The sequence below is a fragment of the Guillardia theta genome, assembly GCF_000315625.1.
Source record: "Guillardia theta CCMP2712 unplaced genomic scaffold GUITHscaffold_42, whole genome shotgun sequence".
Taxonomy (NCBI): Eukaryota; class Cryptophyceae; order Pyrenomonadales; family Geminigeraceae; genus Guillardia; species Guillardia theta.
The window spans coordinates 498,010-521,736 of record NW_005434632.1 but is presented as its reverse complement, the minus strand read 5'-3'; the positions used below and the strand labels follow the sequence as shown (position 1 = coordinate 521,736).

The following is a 23,727-nucleotide window of genomic DNA, read 5'->3' as shown; positions in this document are numbered from 1 at the left end:
CTTCTCTTCTCTTCTCTTCTCTTCTCTTCTCTTCTCGTCTCGTCTCGTCTCTTACTCCCATTCGACTCACCCCAGCGTTGTCCTCGGCTTCTCAAAGTAAGTTCGCATCACGATCAGCAGCTGCTCCCCATGCTCTTCTTGCAGCCTGACGGTGAAACAAAAGCCAAGTCAGCACAAGTCTCCTGCTCCTGCTCCTGCTCCTGCTCCTGCTCCTGCTCCTGCTCCTGCTCCTGCTCCTGCTCCTGCTCCTGCTCCTGCTCCTGCTCCTGCTCCTGCTCCTGCTCCTGCTCCTGCTCCTGCTCCTGCTCCTGCTCCTGCTCCTGCTCCTGCTCCTGCTCCTGCTCCTGCTCCTGCTCCTGCTCCTGCTCCTCCTTCCTCCTCCGCACCTCTGCAGTATCCTAGCATACTCCATGCTCGCATCGACATCATGGATCGAGCATGGACCGGCTAGCACCAGCAGCCGGTCGTCCTCCCCCGCAAGGATCCTCGCAATGCTCGCCCTCGCGGCGTCCACCACTGCCGCTCCTCGCTCGCTCGCGATCTCCCTCTTGAGGGAAGCAGGGGTCGGCAGAAGCTCCTCCTCCTCCTCCTCCTCACACCTGACGCTGTCTGCATCGCAGCAAGCCAAGGAGAGAAGGAGAGCGAAGAACAGGATTGACTGACGATGCATCGCGTGTGAATGGACGGCAAGATGGCAAAGTGAGAGTTGGAAATGGGAAGAGAAGGAGGGAGGAGGGGGAGGAGGGGGAGGCAGGAGAGGCAGGAGAGGCAGGAGAGGCAGGAGAGGCAGGAGAGGCAGGAGAAGCGGGGGGGGGAGGGGGGGGGGGGAGGATTCTTCGCTCCCTTCTTCCAGCTCAACAGCGGGCAGGGCGAATTAAAGAAACTTGTTTGTAGGGTGTGGAGCCAAGGAGTTGACCTATGGCGTCATGCTGCAGGAGGGTATCAGCGCTGGCGATGGAGGGGAGGGGAGCCTCGGGCGGGACACGATGAGCAGGTGCAAGATCATGACGATGGGTCTTGTTGTGCGCAGCTGCGTTGAGCTTGCGACGAGCTGAGGGAGGAAGCATGTAGGTGTAGTGTTGTTCTCTTACAGTGAGACGACGAGTCTACAACACGTGCATGTATGTGGGCTGTGCTAGCTCAAGTTTCGCATCGGAGGACCTTGTCCAGCAAATACTTCAGCAGTCGTGCTTCCACCAGCAGTGCTCTTGTCCACCGTCCGGCCTCCTTTCACCGAATGGCAACCATTCCTGCATGTATTACAACACAACGAGGACGGCCTGCGGCTTCGACACCAGAACATGTCTCGTAACTCAAGCATCTTTGTTCTATTGACGTCTTTCTGTTGGAAAATGATACTGTCTTCACGTTTCTATCCGTAAACAGTCGCTGGATCTTTCAATCTTTCGGTTTGAGCACAAGGAACATGTACCTTCACGAGTAGCTGTACATTGGTACAGGCAAGGCCTGACAGGAGCGCGGCAAGTTCAAGCACACGGAGCATAGTTAGCTGCAGCTGCAACCTCCTAGCAGTTGTATCTGACTGTCTTCCCGTTGCGGCTACATGGCATCCTCACCCCATGTGTGAAGCTTCGTGTAGTGATTGAACTCACCTTGTCATGGCTGGTATCATAACCATGAAAACTTGTGGTTTTTGAATGAATCTGAAGCTTCGTTGTCAATACATTCATGGTGTGATATGGCGCGATCTTGTTTGTTGTTGTAAAAGAGTAGCATGTGAAAGTTACGCTCTGCAGCATATCAAGTTCATTGAATCACAACGATCTCAGCGTTGTCAGCATCAGCTGCATGTGAGGTTTATTGGACCACAACGATCTCAGCACTTTCAGCATCATCTTTGCTGCGCGAGAATTCTTGCCAGCTCACCAGCTTCATGTGATTCAGAAATTTGCATTCTGTAGCAACCTCAAGCACTTTGTCTCTGATCGGGTGCATGACGTCGTAAGCAAGAGCCTCACGCTGGAGTTCGAACTTGACTCTGAACGTTGAGATGATGAGCGTTAGAACGAGGACGATGAACGCCACCAAAGAGCTCAAGGGGACAGGAACGGACCACAGAAACCCTACGACGTCATCCTTGAAGCCTGTGAAGCAGCGGGAACAATCCGTCCGATGAGGATCGTCCGATTTTATCTTGCAGCCCATCTTGCCGCAGCTTGTTTCTGAGCCGCATTCTTGATTGATCTGCAGACATGAACGGATTTCCTTCGCTCCCAGACCTTGTTCGATGATGCCGGAAAATGGAATGACTTTCCCCTCGCATCCTGGTAGAGAAGGCCACAAGGTACAGTTGCTGGAAATCTTGGCAGAGTCTAGATTCATGCTCAGTTCGCAGAAATCTTTCTTTGCGACATGCAGGGCGAGCACGGTCGGGTCGAAGGTGATCGGTTCTCCGGTGATGGTGAGCGATATGTTACCGGAGCAGTTGATAGCGACATCAGGCAGGACAGGAGTGACAACTCTCTTGATCTTTTGCATTTCATAGGACACACCGGTCTCCGACGGCAAAGGCTTGTATGAAAGCACTGCAACCTTCTCAGACACAAGTGAGATTATGGTGCAGACAACAATCCTGGCCATAAGTGAGAGATATTTTGGTGACTTGTCTTGGTCTTCTTTCACAAGGTAAATCTCCTGCACAGACCATGGAAAGGCAATCTGATCCGATAGAGCGTCTACAAATCCTGAAATGATGTAGATTACAAGAGCCAACTTCTCGAAGAAACTCAGCACCGGAGCAATGATTGCAGCGTAAATGGTACAACAAATAGTGATGAACTCAGTCATTCGTTTCACGGTCTGCTTTTTGCCGCCAACAATGTTGATCTGCTGCAGAAAAGTAATGAAAACCAAAGACAGCGAAAGGGAGGGGATATTGATACAAGTGACATTTGCCCTCACATTCGCCAATGTGTCCATAATCATCACTACCCACTGCATTCGAACCATCACACTCACCAGCAAGTTGCATCGAATAGATTTCATCAGCACAGACTCGGATGTTGTCTTCAAGACCATGGACAGAACTGAAGAAACTATACCGATGATGCTTGCAAGGACGAAGTCTGAACTTGTTCCATTTCGAAACAACCAGAAAATGAAAGGCGCTGCCAGAACAAGGACAACAACAAAGATCCACTCAAGAAATTGATGGTAACCTTTGAACTTGATTTGATAATCCTGATCTGAATCGAACAGCGAGCCAAGTCTCATCAATAGTAGGTGGGAAATTTCCTTTTCTGCCTTGTAATCTTCAATATTCTTTGCAGTGGTGTCCAGCCTCTCCTGATGGACAATCAACTCTTTGACGATGCCTTCGATATCGTCACGTGAAATGTTGAGATCTTGCGCGACTTTATCAATGACCGTTTCACGTTCATCTTCAGCGAGCGCTCGTAATTTCGTCTTCTCTCTGAATTTGTACATGCGAGAGCCTATGGCAATTCTTGATATGATATCATCTGTTGACGGTCGATACTTCTTGGGTCTCGCATAGTCCATACCAAGGTCATCGGGGTCTTGATCGCGCAAGTGTTTGAGTTGACCAGCAGACATCTCCTCGATGATTTTCTTCATGCGCTCGTCACGTTCATGTAACATTCGAATAGTCCACTTGTGACGACGAATCTTCAGCACATCCTCGTCTTCAAAGTGAACCTCTTTTGTATGTGTTTCGCCGTCCCCTCCATCTTCATCTTCGTCGACTGGTTGAGTCTTATTGTCCTCGTTCTCAGACTCTGAAGTGATTGCTGTTTGGTTGTGCTCGACATCGTTCTCGGCCTCTGGAGTGATTGCTGTTTGGTTGTGCTCGACATCGTTCTTAGCCTCTGAAGTGATCGCTGTCTGATTGGTCTGGTTGTGCTCGACATCGTCCTTAGCCTCTGAAGTGATTGCTGTTTGATTGTGCTCGACATCGTCCTTAGCCTCTGAAGAGATTGCTATTTGGTTGTGCTCGACATCGTTCTTAGCCTCTGAAGTGATCGCTGTCTGGATCCGAATCTGTTCCACCTCGTAGAGAACTTGTGACGTCAGCCCCTTGTCCACCTCGTATGATGGTGCGCCAGTGCTCTCTCGAGCTCTGGAGGTCACGTTCCCCATGCTACAACTCTTCCAACTTGTGCTCGTTCCGCCGACACTGATCCGGGCAGGCGCCACTGGTATAGGTTTTCTCCTTGCGGCGAGCCTTAGCTGGGAGCAGGGAGATGGGATCGGCCCATCCGGGGCACCTCTATTAGGGTAGGGTAGGGTCCAAGGACTGAGCCTGGCAGGAAGAGCCGTAACCGTAGTACCGTGGTGACCGTGAAGGCTGTACCGTAGTACCGGCGGCCGCGTAGTACCTGGCCGCCGTACTCAGTCCGTAGTACCGCCGGTACCGTAGCAGTAAAGTGAAAGCCATCCGGGTGGGTGGGGGTGGTCCGAGATGACTTCCGCCGGGAGCTGGGAGCCTGATCGACATATCGTTACGGTAGTACCGTAGTGCGATACCGGTAGTATCCGACCGTTACGGTAGTACCGTAGTGCGATACCGGTAGTATCCGACCGTTACGGTAGTACCGTAGTGCGATACCGGTAGTATCCGACCGTTACGGTAGTACCGTAGTGCGATACCGGTAGTATCGTTACGGTAGTACCGTAGTGCGATACCGTAGTATCGTTACGGTACTACCGTAGTGTGATAGCGTAGTATCGTTACGGTAGGCGATAGCCGCGGTAGCTAGTAGTATCCGAGTACGGTACTACGGTACGGTAGGCGATAGCGTAGTATCGTTACGGTAGTACCATACTGATAGTGGCGCCGTACGGTGGCAGCGGCGGCGATCAGTACCTGGGGTCAGTGGGCTAGTTGATCCGTTGCCGCGTAGTACGCCGGGCCCGGTCCCCGGTGACCGGGTGGGCGGTACCGTCGTATAATGATACGGGCGTACTCGGCGGGGCGCGTCATCGGTGGCATCGTTTAAGTACCGTACCCCGTACCCCCCGGTGGCACTGCGGCACCGTGACTCCGGCCGGTGCCACCATGTGACAGTGCGATACACGATACACACCGGCGCTCACTGGCACCCCGGCCGGGCCGCCGTGGCCCCGGGGCACGGTCGTGCACTGGCGGCACGCGGCCGCGCCGGCGGCTCACGGAGTCTCGGAGACGGTCCGCCGATGATCAGTACCGTGGCAATCCGTGACTCCGGGCCCCGCCGCGGCCGGGCCGCCCGCCCCGCCGCTCAGCACCCCGGCTGCCGGGCCCAGCCGGCGCGGCCCGCGCCGGCTGGGCCCGCTCAGCGGCAGTGCCGCTGAGCGGCCGGGCCGCGCGAGTCACAGTCACTAGGCGGGGCCTCTCAGTTTTCAAGTTTGCACTGTCACAGTGTGACTCGCCCCCGGATCACTGAAGTTATGTCGGACTGGGTCCGAGTCCCGCCGGGACTTCGGACTCCTGGCGTCACCGGGCACTGCGGCACCATGATAGTACGGTAGACGGTGGCCCGGCGGGCCCGGCCGTGACTGTCCGATCGAGCCTCAGACTGAGCCTGCTGACCGAGACGCCGTGACGGTCTCACTGTACGGTAACTGAGCCGATCGGACAAAGTCCGAGTCGGGGGCCCGGGCCCGTAGGCTTGAAGTTCCGAGTCGGCGAGCCTGAGCCGATGGCGGCGGAGGCCGAGGCTCGCCGCCGCACTGATTCGGACCCTACTGGTCACTGAGTCAAGCCAGCGCCCGTCCGTCGAAGCCTGAAGTCTAAGCCTACTAATCATTCCGGAGGTGATAGTACGGGAGTCGGTGAGCAACTTGAAGTGCCTGAGCGTTCGGAGGGCTAGCGGACTCGGAGGAGGGACTGCCTGAGGCAACTTGAAAGGATCGAGATGGTTTGATCATGAGCCAAATACAGGCTTCTCTCGTCCAACATCTCACTCTTCATCTCATTTCTCCCTCTCCAGTACGTAGATGCTCGCCTTGCTGGCCTCGCGCTGGACCCCGTACGCCCTGCCACCACCTTTTCTTTCAGCCCAACTTCAAGTCTCACATGACTAGTTGATGCTTCACCATAGCACGCGGAGTGTGTCGTTGCAGTAGGCCATGTCCCCTGCTCGCATGCGTCAGCGGCACATCCTCTTCCTCTGTCCTCTCTTCCTCCTCCTTCACGCCCTTGTCCTCGCCCCCTGCTCCTCTTCCTCCTCCCTCAGCCTCACAGATTCCCCCGTTGTTGGAACTCCTCGCTTCCTTTTCTGTTCCACCCTGCAAACATTCTGAGCAAGGAGAGACAGACGCGGAGGTCGATTGGGGCATGGGCAGGAGGCATTGAACCAGAGGAGGGCGAAGAGCAGGAGGTGAAGCAGGAGTGGAAGGAGCAGTAGAAAGAGGTGTAGCAGGGCGAGGAGGACGATGGGGGTGATGAGAAGGAGGAAAAGGTGGAGGAGCAGGTGGTGATGGCGACAACGGGAGGGAGAGCGGAAGTGCAATACCAGCGTGTCCAACCCTTCCAACACTTGGTCGCGTTGAGAAGAGGAGAATTCTTTCTTGAAGACTGGGATGCCGAATAGACTGATGGAAGAATCAGAAGCGAGTCAAACAAGGGGGTGAGAGAGTAGGGGAGGCAGATGTTGAGACAGGAAGGTAGAGGAAGAGCGGGAAAAGGAGAAAAGGCGGGAAAGGGAGAAGGATCCAAACAAACAGGCACCCCATTCCAGGGAAGCATGGAGGACAACAAGTAGAGTTACAACGCATCATCACTGACTTATCTGGTACCAAATCCACCATATCCCTTAATTTCTACTTCTCGTCTTCCTTGTCCAACTCACGCTCAACCCTCCTCCATCTTCCTCCCTCTATGCACAAGCAGGCAACGAGTCAACATGTCCACACAACCTGAACTGGATGTCGTCGAAGAAGACTCTCCACTTCTCCTGCCCCATCACGTCCCAGTGAGCCGACAGGACGGCTTCAACGAAACCCAACTCCAAGATGTTGAAATACTTCTCCTGCTCAAGCACAATGTCCTGAAACACATCTCCAACGAACGGCCCGAGCATGCCGCTGCTGGGTCCTTTCGTCGTGCTAAAGACAAGCCTCCTGCCCGGAATGGTGAGACAGGAAACAATTCAAATCAACTCTTCCCCGATCCACATCGGCATCTCCTTCACCCCAAAGTTCTGTTCTTCTCCTTCCCTTCTCTGTCTCAGGGCACTCTCCCTTCTGCCCTCCCTCCTCTCCTCCCCTCCCTCCTCTCCCCCCTTGCTCACCACTTGCCGTCCAGCATCGGGCTGGTAGCTTGCCGCTGCGTTGGGTTCAGCTTTGCAAGCTCCGTCGCCTTCTCCTTCACGGACAGGATCAAGTCCTCGCTCGCCCCGACTCCGTTCTTGGGTCCCGACTTGCACAACTGAACGCTCGTGAGCACGGGCATGGTTTCGGACAGGAAACGACTACCTGAAGCAGACCCTGACGTAAGAGTACTCGCTGATCGTTGGAGGAGGATGAGCTCATTCTTAGCTCGTGCCGCCCTATGTTCATCCTACTACCGACGTGGCAGCTCGGCAAGAACGCTGATGCATCGGCAAGGAGGAGAGAGAGGAACAGTACGACGCGTCCGGCCATGCTGTCTATTGTCGCACATCAGAAAGAAAACGATCTTAAACTAAGAGGTGTAAAGGAGAAAAGTGAAACGGAGTTGAATCTAGTACGAGGGTAGAATAAAGCTTAGTACAAGCAATCAGAGGAATGCGAGATAGAAGAAACTACGAAGATTTTGCGCAAATGCAATCTTCAAGAGGGCAGCAGTGAAGAACTTTGGCAATCCAAGAATGCGAATGAAAAGTATATGAATGATAGTGAAAGGATCATCCAGTAAGGGTAGATACAGTACAGGTATGATATGGGTATCAAGAACGAAGAAGAGGGCATTAGACATCTTTCTCTTCATCCCTCCCCTCCTTCCTCTCGTCCTCCCTCCCCTTCTCACTCTCGTCCTCCCTCCCCTCCTCCCTTCCTTCTGAACACTCTTGATCCCTACGGAACCTTCCTCTTGTTCCTCGTCCGCCATGCCTTTGAAACATCATCGGGTGTCCTTGTAGGGTACTAAATTGAGGGCAGTGAAATTAGAAAGCTGATTTTTCCTTATACGAATTCAATGCCCTTGCAGTGACTTGGTATGACCCTAAGGCTGAGGTGAGCTTGGAAAATGTTCAGTCTAAAACTACAACCGTTGGAATTGTTGCCCTCCGCTATAAATAGGCCTAACTCAACTGACGATATCGCAACGTTTCGTATTGTTGCTCCTTTCCTATAAATAGCCTGCTTCAGTATGCGTACTGCAACGGTTCACATTGTTGCCCCTTCCTATAAATAGGCCTGCCTTTTGAACTAATACCATAACGGTTCACATTGTTGCTCCTTCCTATAAATAGGCCTGCTTTTGACCTAATACCACAACGGTTCACATTGTTGCTCCTTCCTATAAATAGGGATGCACTGCTGTCAATTGATACCACAACGGTTCATATTGTTGCCCTCCGCTATTTTTATCGCTTTTTCGTTCTTCGGAGGACCTCCCGGACTCGCCGGAGGTCGGGCTCCGGGCGCCATCGCGGCCCGGGAGCCCGGCTGGGACCGTACCGTCGCCGGGACGCCGGGCCCGTATACGACGGCCCGGGCGGGCCGGGGGCGGCCGTCGTCGTTCGGAACTTCGAAACTTGAACTTCGGAAACTTGATAAGTTGCCCGGGCGCGCCCCCCCTGCCTGTCAATCCGGCCGGGCCCGGCGATCGGGGACTGTCACGCCGGGGCCGCCGGCCGCCGGCGAGCGACCGCCGGGCGGCTTGCCGCACTGCCGCAGTGCCCACCGTCACGGTGGCGAGCCGGGCCGGCGCCGGCCACGGCCGCGTTGAACTGAGTTTTACGTGACTATATGACTGGCTGACTTTTAATTTTTTCAATGCGAATCTGCAGCCCTCGTGACTTAAAGCTCGAACATCGGCCTCCAGGAGTCCGTGTGTCCGCTAGGCGCGGCCACCCTGGCAGTCCTCGTGATCGCCCCGGAATTTGTCGCCGATACCTGTCCGGCGCTTTGATTGTTCTCGTCTTGGTACCGGGTACTCGATACTCAAGACGAGGGGTAGGGGCCCCTGGTGTTATCCTTGGTTGCAAACCGTTATAGGGATATCTTCGAATCGTTGTCTTTATAAGACGTGCAAGCGGTGGTTAGCCCTGAAAAGAGAATTTTCGAATCCCTTTCTCCGAAACGTTGTTTTACAACAGCATTTGAAACCAAACAGTCGCAGCCCCGTACGGCCACGTGCTCATGTCAGCGGCCTCTGAACGACCACGGGCATGCGGTGCTTTAGGACATGATCACGAGGGTCCAGCCTCCTCCCTACGAATGAATCTTACAGAACGGAACGGTTCGAAGAGATCACAAGGTTGAGGTACGAAGAGAAATCTTTTCGTTAAGTACCATCAATATGACTCATACCTACTCTGTTAACGCACGACTTCTTCACAAGGACCCACCTTTGTGCTTGTGGACCCCCTTGTTATATACAAATATTCCAGATAAAAGTACCGGAGGTGCTTCACCCCCACTACCTTCACACTCCACTACCCCCCTTACTGTATCTGACTTGTTCAAGGCACAGATACGAATCGCTGCGATTTTCCGACTGTTTCAAACCTTCCTGTCGCCCCTCTCCCCATCAGTGTATGAAATACTGCTAGCAATCTACAGCGACCCTCCGTCCTTCTCTCGGCCTATCGTACCACACTGTGGTAGAAGACATCAAGACACCCTTCAGTCTCCTCACGGTTCTGTCCTCTTTCTCCACCTGCTTCACTGCATTGGAACCCTCTCCCTGGACTATCTCCTTGAGCATTAGCGATTATTGCATTAGCGATTATTATCGACGCTGGGACCAACATTGCTCGGAAGCGAAGGATATCCGCAACAAGTGTGTTAGTAATCATACATCCGTTCAGCATACAACATGTCACTCCACGATATCAGAGCCGATCTGCCAGCGTCCGATGAGATTGACGTGGCTACAAGAGGAAGCGAGTATGGGATGACGCGCTCTTTGTCCTTGGACGACCTGCGTGCTTGCGAGAGCTCCACAGGGCTGGTTCCACTGAGCGAGTGGAAGATGAAGCGACTGATGGCCCTGCAGCGATCAATCTTCCTCATCAAATCCCAGCCGTGGAATCTTCCTGCTGTGGGATGTAGAACGGCGCCAGTGGAGGACGAGGAAGGGGGAAGCGACCAAGAGAACTAGCTGTACACTGATAAGAGAACTGGATGTACACTATCATTTCCATCATTGCCTTGTAAATAAACTCCTTTCTTTTCAACACTTTAGCTGTACATGAAAACTTGTCAGAGAGCGAACAAACGCTCTCATGCAAATTTGTTGTCCCCCTTTCCTTCTCATCCCCTTATCATGCTGAAGTTTATCTAGAGTACACCAATGTTTGATCTGTACATGTCGAGAGAGCTACATGTGCCGGCCACCTCCGACCAGCCAGACAGAGTATCTTGACGCCCCGCGCTAGTCTGAAAGGTTTAAGCTATCCTCCAGCTCTTCAGTCATCTTATCGATGTCTTCTCTCAACGCGCTGTCCACTTCTTCGTCTCCGCTCTTCCCGTTAGCTGCCTCCACCTTCCCCTCCACCTTCCCCTCCACGTTCCCGTTGATCGAGTCCGGCGGCCCTTCCCCTTGTTGCTTCCTGCTGCCGTTCATCGACCCCCCAGCCTCTCCTGCACTCTCCTCCTGGATAGAATCCATAGTCTCCCCGTCTCTTCGCCGCTGAAAGATCACTTGCAGCTTTGCGTTCCTCAGCTTCTTTGCCTTCCTCGCGTTTGTCAGGTTGAGGTCGAGCTGCTTGCCGAACGAGTTTGGCTCGAGATCTCGCAGGTCAACCAGCACAGTGCCGATGAGATCGTCCTTGGTCACCTGCAGGATGCGTGAGGCCACTAAGCGAAAGGAGAGCGAGGAGGGGGAGGCAGGAGGGAGAAGGAGAGGAGAGATGAAAGGAGATTGCAGATTAAGAAGGGATGAAGGGAGCGGAAGAAGGTAAGGAGGAGTGGGAAGAGGGGAGAGGAGAGAGGGGAGAGGAGAGAGGGGAGTATAGAAAAGTGAAGCAGCGACGGAGGAGGAGGAGAGGCGGGCGACGTACATTGTCTCTGTCCCACAATGAGATTGTAACGATCCGGGTGTCAGTGTAGAGATCCCACACAAACTTCTCGTTCCAGTGAGGCGTCTGACTCTTCGGTACCGTCTCGGTGATGTGCGTCTGCTGGTCGCCATGGCCATCGATGTAGAGGACGCAGTAGGGATCGCAGCTGCGGATGAGATCCATGCGAGGGAGACCCGTGGCGCTGACCACGGTGACGTGGAGCTCTCCAAGTCTGCTCACGACCCTCGCCGAGGGGTTCAGGAGGCTGCGCTTGTGCTCAGGGACTGAGCCGAAAGTCTTCACGGCCATGGACTCGAGGACGTCGGCGATGCGTTTCTGTTCGTCCAGCACGTTGATCTGGAGGAGATTCATAACAAGCAGGCGCCTGGGTGCGATGTCAGATGGAAGAGCAGCGGGAGGAGTCATGGAAGGAGAGAGGGGACCAGGAAGATGATGGGATAGATAGCAGTGAAATGAGCAAGGGGAGGGGAGCGAGGGGATATGCCGGGCAGCAGACGTTACCTCATATTCTCGATACCAACAAGCTCCTTGAACTCATGGTTCCTCCTCTCCCTGTGCTCCAGCACGTTGCTTCCGTACCTGTCCATGACGTCCAGCACCATATCGTCTGCAAAAGCCTCTGCCGAAGCTTCTGCTGCCCCCTTGGCATCGTTCTCTGCCTCCGTGGGGCTGACCTGGTAGTTCCCTCTGACCTTGCCAGGCTGCACAATCCGCTGCAGGTTGTTGAGGTCGACCCTGACTCCTCCGCGCAGCAAGATCTCCTTCTTGTCCTCCAGCTTGCGGTTGATCTCCGACTGGATCCTCTGCCCCTGCCCCAACTTGGTCTTCTCATCCTTGAGGATCCGCTGGAAGTGCTCGTCCGAGAGGAAGCGGGAGCCGAAGGGGAGGACGCGTCGGACTGCGTGCCAGATGACACCGGCAAGCTCCTCCAACAGACCCGTCGATCCATCGGTCGCCTGCTTGACGGTGGCGTACGCATCGACGAGGATGGCGAGGAAGATGTTGAAGAGGATGAAGAAAACGATGAAGATGTAAGACCAGAGGAAGATGTAGAAGGCAAGAGGAGTAGCGGCATGCGACATCTGCCAGCTGGTGAGAATGAAGTGACGAGGATAGCGGACTTGACTTACCGATGAGTAGAATTGGGTTGCATCCAAACTCAGCAGAAAGATTGTGAGAGTGATGCAGGAATGTGAGAGGTCGTGCATGCCCTGTCGGAGCGGAGGGTAAGCGAGGGACGGGATTGAACAAGGGTTGGCGGAGAAAGTACCAGCAAGGTGGAGAACAGACAAGAGGGGGAGGGAGGGGAGGAAGAAACGAAAGAGAGAAGAACAAGAGGTCAGGACAGGCAACCTCGTACCTCGAACTGATGACCGAACAAGAGGACTCCGACGATGGCGTAGCCGACGAAGACGATGAAGAAGAGGAGGACGAAGTGCCACAGATCGCTGGCGGCCCTCGCAATGGTCCTGGTGACCATCCCCATCCTCTCCTGAAAGTCGAGCGATTTGAGCATCCTCATGACAAAGAGGACGACGGCGACGCCAGAGAAAAAGGAGTACAACTCCATCCTGCTCGAGATCACTCGCATCGCGTTGATCAGCTGCAAGAAGTCGTACTCCGCCGCATTGTTGGTGCGGAACATTCTGGCCTTGGCGAAGTTGGACGCGCTGATGGGAGCTTCGAAGGGGATCGACCTTCTTGTTGAGTTGACGGCGCTGTACTCGGGCCCGTAGAAGAGGATTGGGTAGTTGGGGCTGAGCTTGAAGGTAAGAGTGCTCTGCCGGTACATGAACCAGGAGAAGACTGAGCCCCACATGAAGAAGAAGTGAGCAAGATCGATCCAGTTGAAGGGATCGGCTAGGTAGTCGTGCAGTGCGAACTTCCTTGCCTGGATAAGGATGTCTCTGAACTCGTAGGCGCAGTTGAAGATCAGGAAGACGACGATTATCACCATCAGGATAATCTGAACGTGTGAGGGAGAGAGGATCTTGTCAACGGAAATGGTGTTGATGGAGTAGTCCCACGGGATCTTTCCTCCCGCCTGCCACGCGAAGACGAAGTTGGAGTACATGAAGATGTCCTTGACGGCATTGTAAGTCACAATCTCTACCTTGATCTCCTTGGTCTGCGAGTCGATGAACTTCCCGTCCTGGGCAAACTGGACCATCTTCAGCGCTTGCTTGTACGTCAGCCTCTCGTCGAAGTACAGCTTGAAGGTGTCTTGCTCGCCCGAGTCGATGTACTTGGACGCCTTGGTGAAGAAGGAGGTTGTTGCCCCGCTGGTTACCTCCTGCGGACTCAGCATGCCATCCATGTTCGTGTCAAGAGCATTCTGGTCGTACTTTTGCGGGTAGAAGCCCTTGGGGTAGCCATACCCCGTCCCTCCCGACGTCGAAGAGTTGTACCTCTCGCCGTTCCCGTAGAAGACTTCTGGCCGCAGCTTGCCGTTGTAGATGGAGCTGAACGTCATGAAGGTCGGGTCGTACCCGAAGGGCTCAGAGTCCAGCTGGTTGGCAAGGGGGCAGTTGATGCCCGAGCCCGCCGACGAGGTGAAGAGCCGGACGTCCGCCCCCTTCATGTTGTCCAGGCAGGAGCCTCGCTTCATCCTCGTTTGCGTGATCACGACAGCACCGACGAGGCGATTGTAGGGCGTCAGCTCCCTCACCTTGGGAGTGAAGGAGGGGATGACCTGAGGGCTGCCCTCCGCCTGTGTCCCGTACTTCCATATGGAGAAGGCGTGATGGTCAGAGCAGGTGCTTTCGAGGGGGGCGAGGAAGGCGGAGGCGTCAACGCAGCGGGGATAGCCTCCTGAGTTAGGGCAGAGGTCCTGAGGGCAGACTCCGTTGTAAGAGTCTCTCGAGTCGATGACGCAAGTTGCACATGGCTGGCAGATGTAGCCGGTGGAGCTCTGCTGTGTGGCGCAGAACAACCCGCTGGTGCAGTCATAGTGTGTGGTACACGGTTTGAACTCGTTCGAGTAGGACAGCTTCGAAGTGATCGAGGTCGCCCTGATGGAGGTTGTCGCGTTAACGTTTGCAAGTGTCTTGAACTTGCTTGAGATCGTCATGATGTTTGATACCACTGACTTGTTGTACTGGACCACATCCACGTTGGAATCAGTAAGGATCTTGAGACTGAGATAAGCAGACGTGTAGTTTGTTGTGTTGCTGGTTTCAGTGGTGACCGACAAAGAAAGCACCTGCAGTTTGTTGCATCCAACCACCTGAGAGATCGCTGTCTTCATGTACTCCAACAACGTGTCGCTGAAGCTTGTGGAGGTCAATGCGTCCACTTTCAAGCTGACAGACACGTAGGGCGACGGGAAAATGTTCCAACTTCGACTGACCACGTTGCTCGTTAAACCATTCTTGCAAGCCATGGCGTACACGGTCAGTTTTGAGCCCGTCAGCTGAGAAGCAGAGTCATCGTAGAAGAACAAACTTCCTGAGCTTGTCGCATTGCTACATGACAGAGCATTACTGCTCGACGTTGAGAAACTCACAGTCGATCCGTTGGACGAAGGCAGGATGGAGAGTGAAATCAAAGTTTTTGAGTTTGCGCCCTGCCCAACGGAGCTCTGGACTACGACAACAGGAAGACTGAAGGAATCCACAATCTGCGGGTCGCTCGGAGGTGTGCAGTCAGACTCCGAGAAACTCAAACAAAGGTAATCGGTCGGAGTTACTGTGATGTAGAAATAGACAGACGGCGACGAAATGGGCATCGCATACGGTTTCGAAGAGTGAAGAAAGGATCCCGGCTTTCCAGGCTGCGCGCTCTGCACAGCAAGCTGAAAATTGAAGTTGGGAATGCTCATCTGAGTGAAGTTGGCTGCTGAGATATAAAACCCACCACCAGACGGGTTCAGTAGATTGAGATTATTCTGGCCAATCTGGTCCTCGTAAGAAGTCAAGATGTAGAGAGGGCTCGAGCCTGCAGTCGAGAACATCAAGCAGGTCTGAACAGTCTGCGAAGGATAAACATAGAGGAGGGGGAAACTCTGCGTCGCGGCGGTGCATGTCGGCGAAGCGAATGGAGACTGACCCGGAGCTGCGAGTTGATGGAAATTTTGGTGCGAAGCATTGATAGCGCTCGCTTGAGGGCGTTTCCTGATCATGTGCACGAGCTCTGTACCTGTTTCATCCCCTTGGATGATGTTCTCCTCCTTTGCATGCAAGCGCATTGAGCGACCGACAATCTTTTCCTCCTCCTGAGTGATTTTCTTTCCCTTCCTCTCCTCTCTAATCAACGTCTTCGAGTCCGAGAGTTGCGGCAACTTTGATGCCGAGCGTGCCTGTCCAGATTGACAAGAGGTCCTGGCACTCTGGAAGTACGCCTTGTTCGCTGAGGCAGCCGACCCCCCTGTGGTGTTCGGGATGACAGAGCAGAACATGACCTGTTCACGACATCGGAGATGTAAGGTTTGATAGGAGAAGGAAGAGTATTGCGCAAGGATGCGTCACCGAAGCAAGAGTGTCGTAATTCTTGTTCGAGGTTGAAGACTTCATGGTGATCGATCCGTTTACTCCGTAACTGGACAAGAGTCGCACATACATGTCTGCCGTGCAACTCAAGACGTCAGCTTCCAACATGCAAAAAGAGATGGAAATAAGACCGAAAGAATTCAAGGACTGGCACTTGGGGGGCATGGCTGGACCGGATGAGTAGCAATAGTTCTCTATCCCTTGGAGGATGAGGAACGAAGAGGAGAGGTATTCCCTCTGATCGCCGTATTGGTAGTCGCTCAAAGTATTTCGATCAGGTATTGTGCTGCGATCAAACTCTCATCTCCATCGCACAGCAAGGAAGACAAGACACGGTTCACCTCAGTACGAAGGGATAGAAGTTGTGAATGGTGTTGGCGTCGACAAGGCTGCTGGTTTTCTGCGTTTGGTATAGGACTAGCGTGAGAACGCCGTCAGGGACGTCCGTCGTGACGCTCAGCCCCGTCGATGAGTCCTGGTCATCTGCAAACAGGAAATCGCCCATCGTTTCGCTGTAGATGTTGTATTTGAACCCAGCCTTCTGGGAAGAGGAAATCCTCGTTATTCCAGACACGTCCCATCCAAGGCTATCAGAGCTTGTGGCGATGACATCTTGGAGGTTAATCGTTATCTCTGTGACGTTCAGATAGTTTCCGCAGTCGGCTACGCACCCGAACCTCCCAAACCCGGCATACTCGTCCGGCGCATCGCACGAGCCGTCCCCGCAAATGGGATCGCTGAAAACGTTGGCGATGACTGCTGTTGACAGCCATGTGTAGAAGTCGCTGGCACTGCTAAGTGACCCTGCTGCCCCCACCCCTGAGTTGGTGTATCCCCCCGTTCCCAGCGTCGGCAGCTGCCCAACAATCAGGTTGACGATAGAGCTCTCCATGTCGTAAGAATCGGACACATTCCTTTGGGTGAACAGCAAGACGGCGAACAAGATGAAGAAGGTTGCTGTTCCTCCAAGCTTGAAGTATGCCTGCGACCTCTCTATCTTATTCTCCACCTGTTCCAGCAGGCCCTCTATCGCACTGATCTCAACTTGCGCTGCCTCCTTCTTGGCCGGACCAAAAATCGATTGAGATTCCAGATCCTCGAGCACGGAGTCAACCGCGTCCATCCTATCCTTGAAGATCTGAGTTGGTTCGAGAAGGTTTGTGTAGTCATGCTCATCTTCCTCCGACACGCTAGTTCGTCTCCTCCTCCTCCCATGCACTGCCGCTATCAGCCCTCCATGCGGAAGCATTTTTCCCAACCGACCCTCCCTCTTTCGGCTTCAGAGGGTCAAGGAAGAATTTTTCATCCAAAACCCATTATCAAGACTACCCCCCTTTCTTGCTGACCCCCCTTTCTCCGTATTACGGACCCCACCTTTCCTTGACATCTGACTTCCATTTTCACATTTGACCCACACTTGTTCTGGTTGAAATGACCACGATACCCCTACCCCCCTCTTCAGCTCTAAGTACTCTACCCTTTGTCAGTCATATGCAAGTTTGAACTTGATATCCACCCCACCCCGATTTTTCTCATTACGTCCTTCCGGACCCACCCATGTATTTGTATCGGAATACAGGGGTACACCGTGATATCTGACTGCACCCCGCACCCACCCAGTTTACCACAATTACACCGGTGTGTTCTCCCAAGCCAATTTGGGGTATTAATTATCTTGTGTGTGGGGGTCCTAGGCTCGGTCCTAGGAATGTGTTAGATCAGTAGGGTCCATCCCTCTCAGTTCCAGTTTTGTACTAAATTTAGACTCCTTTCTGTCAGCGGAATGAGTTGGGATTGCCTCCATCTTCGGATGCACTGGTCAAACCACCCGGTGGTGCCCCAATTAGCCTGCGGTACTTTACTAATTTCTAAAATCCATTTTATGACCCGGCGGGCCCTCGGAGGCTGCGGAGCAGATGCCCCTCATTACTGAGAGCCAAGTCGAAGAATTCTGAGGCGGGGTTGAAGATCGATTTTCACCGTCTTTCAACCGCCTGCAAGTCATTGAGTTGATGGCGGCGCCCGGTGGCGGTGCCGATGTCATGGCTCGGCGTGACGGGCGCCAGCGACTGGTGATGGCGTGATACGATACAGCACGAAACGGTGTGATCAAAGTTGTACGTGGACTCGAGGAGAGGCGGGGAGGGAGCCGGGAGAGGAGACCGTTCTCAGAGGCCCGAGGCCCTGAGACTGAGGACTCCTCAGGCGACCCGGGAGAGGAGAGGAGAGGAGAGGAGAGGAGAGGAGAGGAGAGGAGAGGAGAGGAGAGGAGAGGACAGTGTGCCCAGGTTGTCAGTGTACATTACCTTCCGACAGCTCAAGAGCAAATATCTCGGTGCGGTTGAGGATCAGTTCCTGAGCAACCCTTACATGTCAATCGTATCAGGTCCTCAGGTTTGAGGAGGTAGGGAAAGGCCACGATCAAGATGGAGAGAAGTGAGATCCACAATGTCGAAGAGCGACTGCACGACATGGTGACCTGTTGTTGTCAGATATCTCAATGAAAAGGTGGAATGCTGGAATGCACACGAGATACGATCCAAAGCTTCGCCTGGTCTGTGCCTTGGAGCTGCACCTCTTGCAGACTGAACGTGATCATGACCAGGAATTTCTTGAGCAGAGTTTAGACAAGGCCTCAGAGGTCGAGCCCTGTGTGATCATGGGGGAGTTGGGACTTACCGCGTTTGTTTGCGATGTGTTCGTGCAGATGTTTGTGGTCTGGAACGAGGAGGCTAGTAACTGCCGAGAGAGCGTCTCGAGGAAGTACGACATGGTCTCCACAGACCAGCGGCGATGGAAGAAGGTGAAGAGTAGGATGAGGGTGTGTTGTCGGTGACACCGTGGACAACGCAGTCGAAGCATGAGCAGGAGCTGTTGCAGATGGGGTTCAAGCTCATGGAGGAAAGGGAGAGGAAGAAGCAGGACGATGAGAAGAGGATGTACGTCAGCGATGGGGACGCGAGCACTTTCAGCGGGGTGCGGGTTGTGCTCGCAGAGGAATTTGATGACTGGGAAGGATTCAAACGGTTCCGAGGGAAGGTCGGGGTACTTGTAAGGAGGCACATTGCGGGGATGTGGACGGCAAAGTTTGAGGGGGAGGACGAGTATCCCTTCCTCTGTGGTCCTGTTCTCTTCCAGCTGAAACGAGTGCCACCGGAGACCGATGCTGCAAGTGTACAGGCAGCAGAAGGGACGGAGCAGGACGAGCAGGCAGATGAGAGACTGAGAAGGCTGCTAGAGGAGGTGAAGTACAAGCAAGTCATGGTGGATGCCCTCGAGGAAGACATGCGGACCTGCAGGAGAGAACTTGAGCAAGCGATGCGGGAGACGGAGGAGAATGACAGGTGGTGGAACGACTTCCGTGTGCCGCTAGAGGCGAAGGTCGCGCGGGTGGAGCAGGAGATGCAGGAGGCGCAGGGGAAGATACAAAAGCTGCAGACGCAGCTTGAGGGGAAGCGCATGCAGCTGGAGCAGGCGGAAGGTGACCTGGAGAAGTCGAGGAAGGAAGCAGAGGACTTGCACAAGATCATTCAAAGGACTGCGCTGAGGCTGACGCAGACGCCGGAGGAGGCGGAGGTGACACGGAGGGAGGCTGAGAGGAAGGGAACGGCGATCCTTGAGGGGATGGTGTTCGACTACGTGGCAGGAGGGAGGTTCGAGCTTTGGGCAGAGCATGCGCACAACGCGAAGCGACTGAGAAAGATCTGCAAGAGAGTGGCGGAGAGGTGGATGGGGAGGGGGACCGCGTTGCTGCTGGGGTTGTGGAGGGACTGCGCAAAAGAGAGGAGGAAGCTGCGGAGGATGCAGGAGAACTTTGCGCGGGAGTGGAGGATGATGTACGTGGAGGAAGCGTTCCAATCCTGGAGGTCAAGCCTGGAGGCTAGGAAGTCGGAGGAGTACGCGAAGAAGGCGAGGGAGCATTTCAAGAGCATCCAGGAGGCCCAGGAGAACATTCGGCTGGAGTTCAGCTCGAGACTGCTGGAGAGCGAGAGGGCGTGCAGGAAGATGGAGGGGCAGCTGGCCGCGAACAGGAGCGAGATCGACTCGCTGGTGGCGATGAAGCGCGTGCAGATGAAGTTCATTGAGAGTCTCAAGGAGGAGAAGAGAAGCGTCGAGCAGAAGCTGGAGGCGATGGAGGGCAAGGTAGAGACGCTTTCAGCCTCCGATACCAAGTGGAAGGGGATGCACGAGAAGCTGTGGGGGAGGTTCATGCTGATGCAGAAGGAGCTGAAACGGCTGCAGCCGCTGGAAGAGGAGTTGAAGGCAGCCAAGCACGACATCGAGATCTTCTGCAGGGACATCGTGAGAATGAAAGGCGACCTGGTGCAGATGGGGAGAAAGCAGGAGAAGATGGAGGAGCAGCTTGTTGACATGACCAGAACGCTTGCTGCGAGCAGGAGGATGGGGGAGCTGAGGAAGAGGCTCCTTGAGAAGAGGGAGATAGAGAGTCGAAAGATGCACCCTGAACTCCTGACGATGCTGGTGAGGTGGTCAGGGTGGTCGTTCAAGAGGAGGTTTGTCGGGCAGGTGAAGGAGTTTGCGAGGAGGAAGAAGCTGAGAAAGGATGTGCTGGTCTGCTTCAGGGCGATAGAAGCGAACGCGGAGGATCGGATGAAGAGGAGGGTCGTGATGAAGGCAGTGGAGACGTTCCAACAGAGGAAGGAGAGACGGTTCCTGCGGCAGATGCTGCGGACGTTCCTCGTCACTTGCCGCGATCGAGATTGTCGTGCTCGGTGGACGAGCAGAGTGCAAGGGAACCTGGAGGAGAGGAAGAGGTCAGGGAGGAGGGCGAGGTACATGTATGAATGGATGGAGGTGGTGAGGGAAACGAAGGAGGGGAAACATCAAGAGGAGGTCTCGACGGTACATCGCAGGAGAAGGGAGCGAGCGAAGCTGTTCCTCCTCTTCTTCCGATGGAGCCATGTGACGTCTCGGAGTCTGATGGCAGGAAGCGAGGAGCGAGTGAAGGAAGTCAGCGCGAGGCTGGAGGAGCAGGACCTCACGGTGACGACCCTCACAGCCAAGCTGCTCGCCAGCGAGCGGAGCGCGAGGAGGATGGAGGAGGAGCAGGCGAAAGAGGAGCATGCATGGCAGGAGATGCGATCGAGGTGCCAAGAGGCAGAGAACGACAACTCAGTGATGAGGGAGAAGCTGGCTGCGAGCAGGAGGTTGGTCCAGGAGCTGCAGGTGGAGATGGCGAGGAGGGAGAGGGAGATTGGCGAGCTGAGAAGAAGCTCCGAGGTTGTCGAAGCGGAAAGATCAGGTCTGAACCTGCCGATGCTGTTGTGATGAAACTGACCTGTTCGGTGTAGAAGCTAAAATAGCAGCGGACAAAGATATGCAGCAGGCAAGTTTGTTTTCATCGCTGGAGGAGAAGATAAAATCTTGACATGCCCTACCATGCCAGGCGGGAGATGCTGACGACGATGAAGTTGAAAGGTCGTCAGGAAAGACGGAGGATGAAGCGAAGGTAGTCTACGGTACACCCGCCATGCTGTGCAGCTGACGCGACGGATGCTGCAGGCGCAGAGAGGAGGAGGGGAGGAAGGAGGAAGAGCTTGTAAGCTGATCCGATGAGTCGGTTCTTGTTGACTGACTTCACTCGCAGATTCTCCGAGGCAGATCCGGTCGAGCAACATCCTCCTCATAGCGACGAAGTTGAGGGAGGAGCAGGAGGCAAACGCGGAGAGGTGGGAGACTCGAGAAGGAGGGAGCAAGGGGCAGGGCCATGGGCAGACAACTTGCAGGGAGGAACAGGTGCACGAGCAGGAGCAGGAGCAAGAGCAAGAGAAGGAGCAAGAGAAGGAGCAAGAGAAGGAGCAGGGGCAGGAGCAGGAGAGGAGCAGCACCGAGCAGAGCATGAAAGTGGGCGCACAGCAACATGATCGCAAGAGGGAGGAAGAAGGGATCGCAGGACCCTTGCAAAACAGATTGGCCTTACCAACAAGCAAACGTCCCTTTGTTCAACAGCATCCTGCCTCCTCAGTTGCTTTTCCTTCCTCCTCCTTCGCTGCTGCTCCTGCTTCCGCTGTTCCTCCTCTCTCCTCAACTTCTGCTCATTCCTTGTCTTCCTTCGCTGCTCCTCCTTTCTCCTCCTCCTCCTCTTCCTCCTCTCTATCAACACACAAGGATCGCAACCATCATCGTCTTGCGCGACCTCGATCTGCGCTGGTCACTGCGGGTAAATGTTATCAAGGTGACGAGATTCAGCAGGTTTGCTGAATTTATTTGCCAGTTGACGCAGACAGGTTGTTGAGAAGAAGTTCGGACTTGTTCGACAAGCATGCGAAAGGTAAAAATGCTGCCAGATGTTCATGTTGTGATGATTTGCAAACAGCAACCAGCAAGAAGATGATGTGAGTTGTCGTTTCAAACAGAACATGTGAAAAATCTCGTCTCATCTTAGCTTTCACATATCAAGATCGTCAAAGCTGAGAGATCCGCGGCAAAGAACTGTTCTCATCACGCCTCATGCTAACTTGGTCTGTCTCTCTTTCCTCGTTGCCTTTGATGACAGAGCTCAAACAGGATGAAGAACCAGCGAGCATAACGTCAACATCATGTAGCTTCTCCTCCTCCCTCCTCCCTCCTCCTCCCCTCTCCCTCCTCCTCCGCTCTCCCTCTTCCTTGCTCTCCCATCTTCCTCCTCCTCCACCACCACCCTGGTTTCCTTCCTTCCCAATCGCCTCCTCACCTGAGTCCCACCACTTCTTCTTCTCCACCTTCTCTAGTAATTCTCGAAATTCTCATCATATCCTGTCAGCGAGCAATCAAGGCTGGAAATCCTTGCAAGGGAGAAGCAGAGCAGAAAGAAAGTCGAGCATCCCTCTTTATTTCACGTTGCAAGGTACAGACATGGGTAGCACTTGTACTCTCGTTGATGTAATTGTACTTGTATGCCACTTGACATGTGTTTCGAACACTTCTGTTCCTGTCTTCTTGCTCTTCATCCGATCATCCTCATGAACAAAACTGAGTTGTTGTGACTACCTGCTGACGTCTCCTCCCCTTCTCATGCTTGCCTTGCAGGTTCCAACATTGCTCCATCCCTTCCCTCCCTCCTCGACCTCTCAGCGACTTCAGACAAGATGGGGGCTTACAACTTCTTGCAGCTGCGACGATGAAACTCTTTCTCCTTCTCCTCCTCCTTCTCCTCCTCCTCCTTCTCCTTCTCCTCCTCCTCCTCCTCCTCCTCCTCCTCCTCCTCCTCCTCCTTATCCAATTGCTCCAATTTCTCCTTCTCCTTCTGTTATTCTCATCTCAATTGGATTCCCTAACTCTCACTTTCCACATTCTCTTGCTATCACAGTTTTTTCCTCTTCATTCCGTGCCTTGTTCACAATACATCTTGGCAAAACTGCACTAGATCACAGAAGAACTCGAAACTGTTGCTCGTCTCTGAAAAACTCATCCATCTTCTGGTTAGCGGATGTCATCACAACACCTGCATTTTGCGTCAGAGGTCCTCCCTCCCTGCTTCCTCTCTCTGTGCTCTTCTCCCACCTCCCCGTCCTTCTCACTCCTCCCTCCTCCTCTTCCCACCCTCTCTCCTCCCTTCCCTCCTCTCTTCTCCCTCCTCCTTACCGGCCCCCAGCATTTTTTCTCTCATCATGGCCAACAGCGCATTTTCATCCTCCTCCTCCCCGTCGCCTCCCACGGACCCCAGGGGATTCTCACATCCAACGTACGTCCTGCCATGCCGTCAAAGAAATGACGAGCACCAGCACCAGCACCAGCACCAGCACCAGCACCAGCACCAGCACCAGCACCAGCACCAGCACCAGCACCAGCACCAGCACCAGCACCAGCACCAGCACCAGCACCAGCACCAGCACCAGCGACAGAAACAGCACGAGGATGTAGCACGAGCACGAGGATGTAGCACAAGCACGAGCCCGAGGATGTAGCGCCAGCACGAGCATCCTTTCTCCCTCCCTTCCCCTCTTCCTCCCATCTCTCTCCATCTGGTCTCTCCTCCTCCTCCTCCTCCTCCTCTTCCTCCTTCCCTTCCTCTCCCATAGATTCGAGTTGAGTCATCCTTCACTCAC

At 54.2% G+C, this 23,727-nt stretch overlaps 7 protein-coding genes across 7 annotated transcripts in view; 2 read left to right on the top strand and 5 right to left on the bottom strand.

Annotated features, from left to right (window-relative positions):
* GUITHDRAFT_157974 (hypothetical protein) overlaps positions 1–670 on the bottom strand; it is a gene marked incomplete at both ends in the record, with an annotated part of 3,224 nt that extends 2,554 nt beyond the window's left edge. The window contains 2 exons of the mRNA XM_005831120.1: positions 71–145; positions 387–670. Of these exons, the coding sequence (XP_005831177.1) occupies positions 71–145; positions 387–670 (359 nt within the window). The remainder of the gene's footprint in view (positions 1–70; positions 146–386) is intronic.
* Positions 671–1,818: 1,148 nt separating this feature from the next.
* Positions 1,819–4,119, bottom strand: GUITHDRAFT_109983 (hypothetical protein; the record flags this gene model as incomplete). The annotated part of the gene is made up of 1 exon (XM_005831119.1): positions 1,819–4,119. One exon carries the CDS (start codon positions 4,117–4,119, stop codon positions 1,819–1,821), a length of 2,301 nt encoding a protein of 766 aa, XP_005831176.1.
* Positions 4,120–5,933: 1,814 nt separating this feature from the next.
* GUITHDRAFT_109982 (hypothetical protein) lies at positions 5,934–7,414 on the bottom strand (the record flags this gene model as incomplete). Its single annotated transcript, XM_005831118.1, has 6 exons — positions 5,934–5,997; positions 6,058–6,097; positions 6,204–6,249; positions 6,477–6,555; positions 6,880–7,083; positions 7,254–7,414. The coding sequence occupies 6 exons, from the start codon at positions 7,412–7,414 to the stop codon at positions 5,934–5,936; spliced, it is 594 nt and encodes a 197-aa protein (XP_005831175.1).
* Positions 7,415–9,734: 2,320 nt separating this feature from the next.
* GUITHDRAFT_153088 (hypothetical protein) lies at positions 9,735–10,344 on the top strand. The gene has a single exon (XM_005831117.1). The coding sequence runs from the start codon at positions 9,986–9,988 to the stop codon at positions 10,268–10,270; it is 285 nt and encodes a 94-aa protein (XP_005831174.1). The 5' UTR covers positions 9,735–9,985; the 3' UTR covers positions 10,271–10,344.
* Positions 10,345–10,432: 88 nt separating this feature from the next.
* On the bottom strand, positions 10,433–11,429 carry GUITHDRAFT_153087 (hypothetical protein). The gene is made up of 2 exons (XM_005831116.1): positions 11,172–11,429; positions 10,433–10,948 (listed from the first exon to the last, which is right to left on the bottom strand). The coding sequence occupies exons 1-2, from the start codon at positions 11,352–11,354 to the stop codon at positions 10,544–10,546; spliced, it is 588 nt and encodes a 195-aa protein (XP_005831173.1). The 5' UTR covers positions 11,355–11,429; the 3' UTR covers positions 10,433–10,543.
* Positions 11,430–18,179: 6,750 nt separating this feature from the next.
* On the top strand, positions 18,180–22,039 carry GUITHDRAFT_109979 (hypothetical protein; the record flags this gene model as incomplete). The annotated part of the gene is made up of 7 exons (XM_005831115.1): positions 18,180–18,482; positions 18,533–20,942; positions 21,288–21,369; positions 21,427–21,544; positions 21,809–21,860; positions 21,915–21,971; positions 22,017–22,039. 7 exons carry the CDS (start codon positions 18,180–18,182, stop codon positions 22,037–22,039), a joined length of 3,045 nt encoding a protein of 1,014 aa, XP_005831172.1.
* A 1,007-nt stretch (positions 22,040–23,046) lies between these two features.
* GUITHDRAFT_140020 (hypothetical protein) overlaps positions 23,047–23,727 on the bottom strand; it is a gene marked incomplete at both ends in the record, with an annotated part of 5,787 nt that continues 5,106 nt past the window's right edge. Inside the window, 2 exons of the mRNA XM_005831114.1 lie at positions 23,047–23,123; positions 23,264–23,370. Of these exons, the coding sequence (XP_005831171.1) occupies positions 23,047–23,123; positions 23,264–23,370 (184 nt within the window). The remainder of the gene's footprint in view (positions 23,124–23,263; positions 23,371–23,727) is intronic.